This window comes from Primulina tabacum, chromosome 16 (genome assembly GCF_025594145.1).
Source record: "Primulina tabacum isolate GXHZ01 chromosome 16, ASM2559414v2, whole genome shotgun sequence".
NCBI classification, from domain to species: Eukaryota; Viridiplantae; Streptophyta; class Magnoliopsida; order Lamiales; family Gesneriaceae; genus Primulina; species Primulina tabacum.
The window spans coordinates 33,075,550-33,089,589 of record NC_134565.1 but is presented as its reverse complement, the minus strand read 5'-3'; the positions used below and the strand labels follow the sequence as shown (position 1 = coordinate 33,089,589).

The 14,040-nt window shown below is 30.5% G+C and overlaps 1 protein-coding gene across 1 annotated transcript; it reads right to left on the bottom strand.

The window, feature by feature from the left end:
* Window positions 1–5,104: 5,104 nt before the first annotated feature.
* Window positions 5,105–8,688, bottom strand: LOC142530102 (uncharacterized). The gene is made up of 3 exons (XM_075635878.1): window positions 7,689–8,688; window positions 6,434–6,614; window positions 5,105–5,726 (listed from the first exon to the last, which is right to left on the bottom strand). Exons 1-3 carry the CDS (start codon window positions 8,454–8,456, stop codon window positions 5,269–5,271), a joined length of 1,407 nt encoding a protein of 468 aa, XP_075491993.1. The 5' UTR covers window positions 8,457–8,688; the 3' UTR covers window positions 5,105–5,268.
* Between the last annotated feature and the right edge of the window lie 5,352 nt (window positions 8,689–14,040).

Here is a 14,040-nt window from a genome sequence, read left to right as displayed (position 1 = left end):
TTTTGGATCCGATAAATTGTTGATCACCTAAATATATGTTTATCATTCCAATATTTTCTTGTGGATGAAGTGATATATTATCGCTGATAAATTTATAACAAGAGATATATCTAATCTTGTTTATTTTGCAGTATTAGATATAATTGGAGTATTTAATTGGTGGAGAGATGTTATCTATATGGTTGGGAGTTTAGTCATAATATAAGAATGGTTGGTTCTTTTGAATTTTAGGGTTTCGGGCTTTCGGCACACCGTTTCATTGAATTGGTGTGATATAGCTAATGTATATAGTTTTTAGAATTATTAAAAATTTGTATGTATAGCTTTAGTATAAATTATGTATAGCTAGTGTATATAGTTTTTAGAATTATTAAAAATTTGTATGTATTTAGTTTTTAGAATTATTAAAAATCATATAGATATATATATTTATTGCGACAGGCATTTCAAACTATCCCGTTATCCAATAGCAGCTAACCGAACGATGCAAGAAGTAGCGTGGAACAATCAAGTTTTCGACAATATCGAAGAAATTTGGATCCAATTCTGTGTACACAAACATATATAGATTGGCATCTCTCACGATAGAACTGATTAATACATCAGGGTTTTTGTTGTGTCTGCTCTTTTAGTTTGACATTGAACGACGATGAAAGAGTACAAGGGATGGTTGCAAACAAAGTTCCCCCAGCGACTGCCATTGGAATGCTCCTCCCTAGACAGTACAATGTCATATAAGCCAAAATATACACAAATTCAGTATCACTTTTTAATTTTAATCAAAGGAAGAAAATGGGAATCGAAGATAAAGTCCCGGCATTGATATTCAAGAAATCCTTTCTCGAACAGCATGAATATTCATCAATAAATATTGTTGTGTACCGAAGTCATATATCTTCACAATTGTATGATATTTGTCCACTTTGAGTGTAAACCCTCGTGGATTTGCTTTTGATCTTTACTCAAAAAATCTTTACCCAAAAACGTTATAACAAATGGAGATATTTTTCCATTTTATTAACCAACGATCTTCTTTGTTTATTTTGAAACAAAGTTATAGATATTGAATTAAAAAGAGAACAGAGTTATATATGGAGACAATTTCTCTGAAATAAACTTGAAAAGGCCCAATACTGATAGTGCACAAGATTCTAAATGGAGAGTCCAAGTTCGTAAGCGTAATACGAATAATGTTGCACGTATCCTTGCTTCACATTGTTTATCTTTTGGTAGGGGTTCAAACTTCGGATAAAACCGAAAAAACTTGAAAATCCAAATCGAAAAATCGAACACCGAACCGAAAGCCGAATTTTGTAATTTGGATATAAATGTTAAAACCGAAGTTTATTTGGTTCTGGTTCGAATTATATATGTCAAAACCGAAAAAACCGAAATTTTATTAAATTAATAATTTTTATATTTTTATTTATATTATATATTTTGATATGATATTTAGTGAATAAAAAATCATTTTGAACAATTTTTAGTTGATTGTTGTTTGTTTAATTTAGATCTTATATTTAAATATTTTACTAAGAAAAAGTTAACATATTATATTTTACAATATATTTATATTATTAATTTAAATAATTATACCAAAACTGAAATAACCGAACTGTTTTGGTAGAAAATCGAACCGAACCGAAGAAAAATGGTTCGAATATCGGATTATATATTTCCAAAACCAAAAACCGAAAAAAAAAACCGAAAATCGAACCGAACCGACCGATGAACACCCTTGACTTTTCGGGCACTCGTTGATTACACGGAGTCTTGCGTTATGTTTATATTTAAAAAGATAAAAATACCAATAAATTTATGCAGCCTTTTCTTAAAAAAAAAAAAAACTGATTACGAACTTTTTCTTTACCAATTTGTAAAAAAAAAAAATTACAATCAATTTTTTAATATTTGCAAAAACAAATGTACATAAGCTGAAAAGATAATTACTAATTGATCCAATAATTAGATTAGTGGGCCATAATAAATTCACGCTAAGGATAAACCCGGTCCTTGCCCCATCGCAAGAAAATGTAAATGGAGTTCTTGGTACCGGTCAAGTCGTCCAACCAGGAATAATATGAATAGCGAACCAAAGCTATATTTATTCATGGGAGGCTCGGAGGAACGAAGTTGTGCTAAATGAACGAGTTGTCCTAAATAACTATCTTGTTTGTTGTCGTAGAAAGTGGTGAAAGCTCGGGGAGTGAATCAAACCCGACCTAGAACAATTTTATTTTTTTTACCAAACCCATTCTTTGAAAATCTTCCATAGGTAAGATGGTTACATAAATTTTGTCTAATTTTTTGGTAACTTTTAAGTAGGCCATATCTAATACAAAATTTTACGGAACGACAACTTTTATAACGTGGATTCATTAAATTAAAACAAAAGATTATCCATATCACATGCAAACAACTTAGTTCTAACTGCAAACCACCTTTTTGTTTAAATACGTTAATAATCATTTGTGCCACACCATCTAGAAAGATTATTCCATTCAATTAAAAATCGATTTGTTTCTTCAAAACATGTGATGTGGCCCTAATTATGGACATGGCTTCAAATTTTATTCTTCTTTTTCACATGCATCCACAGCTTGCTAATAAGCCCAACTTATAAAGTTTTCACACACTTCATAACTCGAAATAAATTTGTTATAATTGAATTTCGAACAATAATAACACACTACAACAATAAATGGCTATTGTGACACTTTTTTGTAGACACTTTTAATTAAATGTTGTTACAAATACTCAATAGTGACACTTGTAAAAAATTAATAATATGTAAAATAAAAAAACATATTAGATTAGTTATCATGACATTTTTAATTGATGTCATCTTTTATATGGAGGGAAACAATTACTTTTCCCACATCGTAAAAAATCGTTAAAAAACTAAAAAATTTCACTATAAATAAGTGTGAGAATATTTGGGTTAGATAAATATTGGAGGAGGGAAAATAATTGTCTCTCTCCATATAAAAAATGACATCAATTAAAAATGTCAGGATAACTAATCTAATATGTTTTTTTATTCTCACATTTATTTTATCTAATTTTCCCTCCTCCTATATTTATCCAACCTAAATATTTCCATATTTGTTATTGTCACTATAAATAACATACACGACACTTTTAGTTGTCATTATAAATGATTTTAACTGACATATAAATTTGTCATTATTATTATAATAACAAGACATCTATAAATGTATTTAAACATGAGTTTTCCTGACATTTAAAATTGTCATTATATGAATAATTAGTAACACGTATGAAGTTGTCATTAACATCTTATAATGACATTAAAAAATGTCAGTAAGTTTAAGACGACATTGGAATGGATGACATTTGTTGGAGGTGTCACTAAAACTTAAATGTCACTAAATATTGAATATGATGACATTTATGAATGTCACCATAAGCATTTATTCTTGTAGTGACATCAGGATCGCGTGGCGACTCAAGTGAATAGGAATCGAACCGATTTAATTTGATATATATTCATTTGGCAGTTGGGTGTTGAAAATAGTTCGGTTCGAGTTACATTTTATAGTTTTAAAAATATATTTATTATATTTATAAAATCACAAGTTATATTAATTTTCTTCTTCCATATTTTTTCCAATTTTCCTTACTTTTTGCGAAGAATAATGAAAAATGATTCACTAAAAATAATATAGTTAAGTAAAATGGAGGGGTAGTTGTACCTTATCAATCTACCTTGCTTTCAATGATACAAAATATATATATATATATATATATATATATATATATATATATATATATATATATTCTTGCTCTTTTTAATCTTCCGTTTGCCATTTCTTGCAAAACGATGTTTTTTTATTACATATCGCAACAAATTTTGACAAAATTTGTGTGAGACGGTCTCACATGTCATATTTTGTGAGATGGATCTCTTATTTGGGTCATCAATGAAAAAATATTATTTTTTATGCTAAGAGTATTACTTTTTATTGTGAATATCGGTAGGGTTGACCCGTCTCACAGATAAAGATTCGTAAGACCTACTCACAAATCTTATCCAAATATTAATAGTACGTAATTTAGTTTTTAAGTATGAAAATTCATTGTAGCTTGCACTATAATCAATCTTACAGATTTTAATATGTATTAGTTTAGGTAATATTTGCACTTTGGGACAAAAACGTGGAATAATTAATATCAAAATGTCACAACTTAGCATTACTTTTTAAATATTTTCTTATATATTCCCAACAATACATGTTACCTGTTTAGCTAATAGCCTAAAAAGTCTTTCACCCATCCTTAATTTTTTTTTTTAAAAAAATCTATATTTATATCGGCCGCCCTTTGATTCTTAATGTTTTATATTAATAATAAACGTACTTTATTAAAAGACAAAAACTTATGTGAGACGGTCTCACAGGTCGTATTTTGTCAGACGAATCTCTTATTTAGGTCATCCATGAAAAAATATTACTTTTTATGCTTAGGTACCGTTTGGTTCATGGTATGGGATATAGAGTACAGGGATAAGTAATACTTTGTAATAATAAAATAAATAGAAAATGATAGTTAATATAGAGTTTGATTTGATTGATATGTTTGATTAAATTTGAGATAATATGATATTATCATTTTGTCCTTGTTGAAAATATTAATAGAATATTAATAATATTATTTATTAAGGGTAATATCGTATTTTTATATTATTGATTTGATTGATGTGAGATAAATAATTACGAATTTGATTGATGTGAGATAAATGATTAATAATATGATTGATCGAGATAAATAATATTTGTACCGAATAAGTGGTAAGATAGGACTATTTATATTAGTACTGAGAAGTACTCGAGACAAACGGTGCCTTAAAATATTACTTTTTATTGTGAATATCGATAGGATTTACCCGTCTCACATATAAAGATTCGTGAGACCGTCTCACAAGAAAACCACAATTGTTAAAATCAAATCGGGAGATATTTAATTGTACGAATTATTCATTTGCATGTACAAATAGGAGATTAAATATGACAACTATGCTTGACAAATTGCGTAAAAATCTCTTATTTTTATATATATATAAAAAAAAAAGACATACGCATGTACTATATAAATTTTATAAGAAAATTCTAGTTGGGAACTTTTGAAATTTTGTTTCTTGTACTCTTACATACCCGATCGTCAATAATTTCGAAAATTCATTTCAACATCCCCAACTCAACTGCTCTTTTTGATATTTCTTACCAACATTGGAAAATCGCAAACAAATTAAGTGTACAAGGAATCATATCCAACCATGATCCATGCATATAACAACTCTTCTCCATGTAATTCTTCCACAAACATTTCAAATAATTCAAGCTCGAATTCGACTGCAATATCTTCCACCACTTCCTGAAACCCATTCCATCCATCAAAATCCATCTTGAAATCCACGTCGATCATCCTATCAATCGTATCGAACTCTACTTCTTTCCACGACCCCGACCGATTGAAAACTATACCGAAAACAACTTCTTTATCACCACTAGTACTGGAAGCTATTTTCCCTTTTGCCGAGAAAATGTCGTGCCTCGACAAGGGGTCGTCTTGGTCGGTTTCTGTTACCGTTTCTTGGTCGAATTCGTCATCCGAACTGTCGAGCATCTTTCTCTCCAGTTCCACTGGATCCAATTCCGCGAGCTTCTCAAATCTTCTGAGCCTGTATAATAGCTGCTGTTTTGCCCCTACGCGATTTAATCACAAAAAATAGTAAACGCGATGGCAGTTTAAATATTTGTAAAATTTGAGTTGACCATAGATGAAACAAAGACGTCTATAGAAAACTAATGTCTTATCTTTCGCAACAAATATTGCGTTTTATCTATATATATAATTTAAATTCTGTCACGTCCCTAAAAGAAAATTATATATATATAAATATAAATAAATAATATATATATGTATATAATTTTGTATACAAGGTTAGCTTTTCTTGATGTGAGATGTCGTCTCGAGTAATGAAGAATGAAAATTATACATAAAAAAGGCACCAACACAATAATAGAATGTATAGTTATCCTGATCGATTTCCCAATTCAATAATAGAAAAAGGAGACAAACATTTATAACGTGGCCCATTAACGTACATTTCATTTCCTCTTCACTATCTTGCCAAGACAAAAACGTGTCACGTGTAACTGAGAATTGATGTACGCGTTATAGCAATTGTACTAAAAGCGCATGTATGTGTATGTCTCTCATCCGTTTCGTTGGGTTTTAGAAAAAAACGTCAAAATCAGATGAATATGAATCATTTTGACCGTAAAAGACTTGAAAACGACCGGGCATGTTACTTTTCAAATTTTTTTGCAGGTAACGTAATAATAAGACTTTTATTTAAATTTTTTTTTAAAAAAATCAAATATATATAAATTGTAAAAACATTGCTTACTTTGAACATTGTCGTAGCTAGTACCATCGAGATCATAGTCATCTTCTTCCGCTTCTTTTTCGCTTTCATGGCCATCCTCATCCTCGAACGGAGGATCCAATATCGATACCGGACTACAATGTTCTTCCTCTTCTTCTCCGCTTATGTCTTTAGGACTTTTGGTTTTGTAACTTTCTTTTTCCTATTGAAATAAATGAAAAGCTATTATGACCATCAACATTTGACATATTCTTGGAGATGTATTTAAAAAGACCAATTCGTTTGCCCTCGACAAAATACCCTATTATTTGCCATGGTGGGAAACCTTGAATGTCAAATAACACAATTTTTTTAATACAATAATTACACTAAAATTAGAATAGTCCAAAAAAACAGAAACCTGTGTGAAACGATCTAACTATCGTATTTTGTGAGACGGATCTCTTATTTAGGTCATCCATAAAAAAATATTATTTTTTATTGTGAACATCGGTAGGGTTGATACGTGTCACAAATAAAAATTTCTTAGAAGAGAAGAGAAGTATTCTACTCAAAAATAACATAATTATGTTGATTGGAAGTAGGAAATTATATTATTGGTGAAATACTAAATCAAAAAATTAAAGATCTGTCGTTTAGTGATAAAATTATGCTGGGAGACAGAATCAATTAAAAAAAGATTTGATTGACAGAGGCGTGAATCAAAAAGTACATAAGACATATATTCAGAGAAATACACTCATCGCCCAAAACTCCAAAATGGGCACGGACAAATGGCGGACTGTCGATAAACTTAGTTTAACACTTGAGGGTATATTGGTCATTTAACGTCGCATCCCGTCTAACAATTCAGACCTTTACCGACAGTACTAAACAGGTCAAATGTATGGAACCTATTCCTTCTATTTAACTGATTTCACTATTAATCTTTACAAATTATTATATATTTTCCAGCTTTGTATGTAATAAAAATGGAGAATCAAAATATTTCGTTTGTACATATATAATTAGTATGAAATCTTAAAAATTAAAACATTATATATATAACTTTTATTATTTCGAAATTCCTTTATTTCATGTTAAACTCGATTTAAAGAATCTTATGTCCCATCACAAATTAGAATAACGATGTTCGATTTAGATTGATTATTCTTTTCATAAAAGAATCATTTTCGATAATAATAATAGTAAATTATAAAAACAATTGGTAAATATTATAAAAATAATAATAATTAATGTTATAGAAAAAAGAAGTGAAGAAAGAATGGGTGCAAACCTGTTTTACGGGCAGACGGGGAGACGCCGCAGGCGAGCAGAACTCTGGCGTCTGTCCGGCGTTGCTTCCTGAGCAAGACGGGCTTCGGCGCAGAGAAAATCTGAAAGGGCTTTCGCAAAATAGCGTATCTTCGGAGATAAAATCGTTATCTACCATATCTTCCAAGTTACGATACCCGCAACTACTGGTTGAGGCCTCCAGTTCAGCCGCACGGTTATCGCAGGAACACGAAATCCTCACATTTTCTTCAATTTTCCCCTCCAATTCGTGCTGGTGATTCGTCGAAGGTCGGATTTCGTTATTCACGATAGCAGGATTTTTATTCTTGCTCCGATCCTTGAGTCTTTTGAGCAAGGAACCAAACAGCCCGAGCCTAGGTTTGTTGGTTTTCGACTGCTGCTGTTTCTGAATCTTCATGGCAGCTTCGACAAGCATAGCGGCGGTTCTGGATGGGACATGGAGAAACACGGTGGCGCCGCCGCGTGGAGACTTACAAGGGCTCTTCAGAGGCGATGGGAAGGGGGATCTTCTCACGTCCGGCGAGTTCTGAAACGACAGGAAACAAGCATGTTTGCATAAATTCCCGGGCTTTGTGAAACAAGTGGAGGCTGCAGATTCAATCGGTCTCTGCTTTTTGATCTGTAAAACGGTTTTCTGAGCCGGGTTTTTCAACAGGGATCGCCTCTCCGCGATGTAATTCTTCAAGTGAAAAGGCTCCTGGTTTTCTTTCAGCAGTTCATGCAGCAGCAACTTCTTATGATCAGCCATTTACAGACAATTTTGACTAAAAATTTGGTGAAAGACAATCGATTGCAGATGGTGAAGAAGAAGTGCTGGGAAATTGTGGGTTTTATAAATGGAATTGGATTTGAAAAGGTTTCAGATGGATGGAGACTTGAGAGTGATTTGAAAAGTGGGGCGAGTGAGATTGAAGAAACAGAGAGAGAAATAGAAAGATTTTGCTGATTCAAATCCGCAACATCGAGGCGAGGTCGTGTGATAATTTACACATCTAAATTTATATTTTAATTCCGACTAATAATAATATTACACATATTTGATATTTCTCACCCTTTTATTATTCAAATATTTTTGATAAAATCAAAGAAATAACTATTTTTTAATTCCATAATTAATTAATAGGTGAAGTACGTGAAAAATGAAGTAAATTTTGTGCACCTAATCTTCTTATTTCTTGATTAATATCGGTAGGGCCCTTTAGGTTTAGTTTTACCGAAAAAATTGTAATTAAAATGATAACAACTTTTCAAGTGTAGGGTCTCGATTAGGGATGTAATCGAGCCGAGCCGAGCCGCTTGGTTCGTTTATAATCGAGCCGAGCTCGAGCTTTATTTAACGAATATATGCATGGCTCATGAGCTTATTCAAGCCTTTATCGAGCCTAAACAAGCTTAATAAATATGAATTATACATTTAAATTTTCATTAAATTAATTTAAAAGTAAATTATATATTTAAAGAAAAATATATTATTCTTATTAAAATTTGTAAATTTATTATAATAAATAAATTTGATAGATTTTTCTATATATTTCATAAATAATATGCAAAATCAATAAATCAAATATCAAAACTATTATTTTTTCATCTAAAAGATTACTCACGAACTTACCAACGAACATGTTCACGAGCTAACGAGCCGAATACTGTAAAGCTTGAGTTTGGTTTGTTTATCTTAACGAGCCTCATTAAACGAGCTCAAACGGGCTTTTATCGAATCGAGCTTCGAATAGCTCACAAACGGTTTGATTCGTTTACATCCCTAGTCTCGATGGTCTCTTCACATTTCTTCAACAAGACTGAATTTCTAGATTTTGCATTCGTGTTCTCCTGATCTTCAACTCTAGGGAAAAAAAAAAACAAAGACGTCGGTGATCCAAGCTTAATGAACCAGCGAAGATTGTTGGGTGTAATGATTGTAACGGAGGTAACCGTGATTCGATTTTAATGAGGATAATACCTGCTTCTGATAAAAAAAAACGTCACAACGATTTAAAATATCAGAGTTAGATTATGCACATATGGATGCCCAATCTTATAAATTTTATGTTTTATCAATTTCGATTATGCCATATGAAATTCTGGAGAGTGTGAAATACGTAACATCAAAATTAAAATATATATATATAAAAAATTTAAAATCAAAATTTTGTTGAGACAGGTCCAGTTTTAAAAGAAAATGAGAGAAAATCATTTTGAAAATAATGCAGGAATCCTTAACATTCTCAGGTCTCAAACACAATATAAGAAATCAATCCAAAAAGTTGCCAAATGATCCCCTTAACAAATAAATAAATATAAATATTGGAAATGTTCCAGTTATTCTGATTTTTTTTTTCCTGGACATCTATTCTGATATTTACCAGTTCTGATTATATTTACAAATAATGAATAAAGGATTTGTTATGCTATACACATGGAATGTTTCATTTTGTGATTTGGTGAAATTTTTGTCATAGATTATCTACAACTTTCGATAAAATATACAAAACTTACATGATCTAATAATATTAAAACATCGTACGTATTGCTTTATAATCGATATATAAATAACGATATATGTTGTTATATGGTATAATGATTAAGTCTCAAGTGAAGCAATCTCACGGTCAATATATATGAGAATGAGAGAGATCAATCTGATTTATATTTATAATTATAAAAATAATAATTTATTTCATTAATATCTCGTATTTTTAAGTATAATTGAGATCCACGATCAACTTTTCAGGGAATCTAACGACGGTGACCCTAAGATTGATCAGCTATACGAAAAAGATAATTCCAATATGCGTAATCATTGCTGAAGTGACTAAAACTATTGTTTATTTCTCATTAATTACGAATTAATGATTCTTAATAAATGTATAACGAACTTTTCAGAGACTCGGTACTAAGCTGAGCAGGCGAGAATGATTAAATCACGGATTATATTTAAAAGTAGTTGGAGAATCAATTGCAACACCTTTAAAATTGTAGGGACTTGATGGCTGTATGTTTTATGAGTAGGTTTTTTGTGAGACGATATTACAAATTTTTATATATAAAATGGATAAATCCTACCGATATCCACAGTAAAAAAATAATATTCTTAGCATAAAAAATAATACATTTTCATGAATGACCCAAATAAGAGATATGTCTCACAAAATACGACCCGTGAAAACGTCTTACATAAGTTTTTGGCGTCTTTCATTGGTTGATGAGACTCTAGCTAGTACTCATCTACCTTTTACAAAAAACAAAACAAAACAAAATAATACAAATGAGTACGATGAATGGAAATGGTCCTTAGACCTATAAAGACAATGAGTCCAGAAAATTTTAACAATAGCAAAAATGTCGAGAACATTTCAGATGAGCAATAAGGAGATTAAATTCACATGTTCCAAATCGAAATTAGCATTCAAAACAAAAACTTTGTAACCCTGATAATCATATTGATCTTTCGTAAAACATCAAAAATGATCACGGTATGAAGTTCAGGTCGTTGTGTTATTTAAGAGCGTTTTTGGATTAAAAGATATGTTGTCATGAATTTCAAACCAATTCGAGTGATACTTAGATATAATTTTGTTGTTTGACTTTCACGTATACTTCTTAGTGGATTTATAAAGACATAATTGATAATTGTGATAAGTTTGAAATAAATGTGATTTCAAATCATTTCTTTCCATCAAAACCTAAAATATTTAAGTTAAATAACAAAAAAATTCGAACCTAAATTAGTAAATATCAATGAAAAGAAATGTCGAGATTTTAAAAAATATATGACAGTCTACCAATCATCACGTTGTCGATATACATCCCCTCATGTCCGATCCAAGCCACCATCACAACGACAAACGATATCATACCTAAATTATCATGCAACAAGTCATAAATGGTAAACCTATTTTGAAAGTTGGTTCGGACTATTAAAGTTCTTTTGGGGAAAATATAAACAAAAACAATTAAATGAATCGGTATAATTCTTATTAAAAGTAGAAGCGTTTTCATATACTTTTTGGTAGAACTCTCTTTTCCCAACACTCCCATAATACATCAAGATCAATATAAAGTCAACTGCACATGCACATTTAATTAGGCCCATATATACGTCAAACATTAATTTTTTTAAAAAAATTACATTTTGACGAATTTGGACGGATTTTTTATTTTTTTTTTATATTCTTTATCGTGCACCATGGATATAAAACAACTGAAAATATTCGATCGGAATGTTTAATAAAGATCAACAAATTCTCAAACAGATCGGATCGATCTGATCTTTAACGATTTGATTTTTTTGGTCGGTAACCGAACAAGTCGATTCCATAGCTCGATGGTCATGAAACCTTGAGTTTCCCTCTTATAGAATGAGGACAATAGGTAGTAATATACATGAAAGATATGAACCAAAACGCATGCGTGAAAAAGGCCACTTTATACACCAAATCATATGCAATGGGATTGTACCTTTTTTAACTTTATGTCTATTCCATTCCCAATCTCCGGTACCCAAAAAACTAACTTTAATTCAAAAAAAATATATATATACAACTGTCAATAAGTATGTATTGATGAAATACAATATCTCTCTTGAGTACTATCACTTGAAAAAAGTGTAGTCGTGTCCCACCATTTGTTTTGCCCTATGAGGTGGGTGGGTGCCTTCCAATAGGAGCGTAAAAGAAATTTATTGGGAAAAAAAAATTAAAAATAATTTTTATAACTAATTTTCTATTTTTTGGGTATAAATAGGAAATTAATATTGGTTAAATCATGTAATTCTATTACTTGCTCGACTTATAAGATGCGGGCCTCTAAGAAATCTAGAGTTTTTATTTATATAAGGTGTCGTTTATTTTTTGGATTTGGTTGGACAAATACAGTGACTCATCATCGTCGTTGGATAATCATTAGGTTTACGTAATAGACTGCAAATCATGTTAACCCGATCAACCGGATTGGATAAATCTTATAATGTGACAGAAACGCTCGAGAAAGTATCGGTACGAGAAGCAAACTCTTAATAATTGATCAAATACACAGTTATTCCACCAACTCAAACATTTCTCATGTCTTAATGGTCATGCGGGGAATAACAGTTGACCATTAAGAAAAAAACTTTAAATAATGTTTTAGTTTGTAATTTATTTCGAAATCGTAAAAATGTGCAACGATAATATCAATTATGGTATTTTTACTAAATGTAATTATTTTTATCAAGGATTAATGTTGATAACAAATCAAGAAAGTAAGGCGAGTGTTTTGCTGCAACGAACCCGCTCTTACATTGGCCACAAATTCATGTCCGAAAGCCGCCGAAGTTACTTGGGGAAGTTTGAATTGAGTTACCCAAGTTTCGCACTTACCCAAATTCATTTTAGGATGGCCCAGCCCATGTTTTTCGCAAATGAGAGCGTGGAACCATAAGGTCTCATGTTCCAAATAATATTTTGAACTTATATTTGACAATGTTCTAAGAAACGTGAAGCGTTCCGAAATGTGAATATCGAGTTTCAAGATTTTTAAGCTTAAGTGAGATTAACACATTCTTAAGCGAGAAAAAAGGTTTTTTTATTTTTAGTGTAATTATAATTATCTCAAACCAATAAATAGATAAAATAATACATAAATATGATAAATTTAAATCCGATCCATTAATTCCCATATTCATAAAAGCATAAAAATCTCAAAATTTCAATCTTTATTTGTTTTTGCAATTAGACCACGTTAAAAAATGCTAAATATTTTTCAAATCATTATCAAATATGATTAATCATAATTAAAATTAAAAAATAAACATCTAAATTATAAACCTAATTTATTTTTAAAAAATAAAAAGACATATATTCAAAATAAAAAATTTAAAAATAAATAGATGTCATTAATTGTGCTTAAACAGACTTAATTAGACGTCTTGATTACGTTTAATTCAGTCAAACTACAGTTTAACCGCTTATCTCCGAAACGAGACGTTTTTGTCGAGCTTCAAGCTTAATCGGGCTTTTCAGAACACTGACATTTGATACTTTATTGTGTGTGCTAAATTAAATTGTATAATTTTTGTGTGCATTTCATTCTGTTAAAAAAAATGAGATTTGGTCCTTGAAATTAAGATTTTTGTACCCGTAGAACCTATAACAATTTGGGTTGCAAACACAAGGCTGAGGTCAAAGATATTGATTTTAATTTGTTTCGGTTTATTTGACAGTTCTTTAGTAAAATTTTAAAAAAGAAGAGAGGTGATCACGTTGTGGTTTGAGTGGTTTTTTAACTGTATTTAAACCGAATTGTTATGTACAGTTCGATATGAAATATATTTTTTAATCGTAGATTACACGTAA

Bases quoted from the DNA above. Each gene is read 5' to 3' on its own strand.
- LOC142530102 (XM_075635878.1), bottom strand. From the start codon at position 8,456: ATGGCTGATCATAAGAAGTTGCTGCTGCATGAACTGCTGAAAGAAAAC. The intron at 6,615-7,688 runs GTTTGCACCCAT...TTATTTCAATAG, and splicing joins CCCGTCTGCCCGTAAAACAG to GAAAAAGAAAGTTACAAAAC. The intron at 5,727-6,433 runs GTAAGCAATGTT...TAAATCGCGTAG, and splicing joins TAGCTACGACAATGTTCAAA to GGGCAAAACAGCAGCTATTA.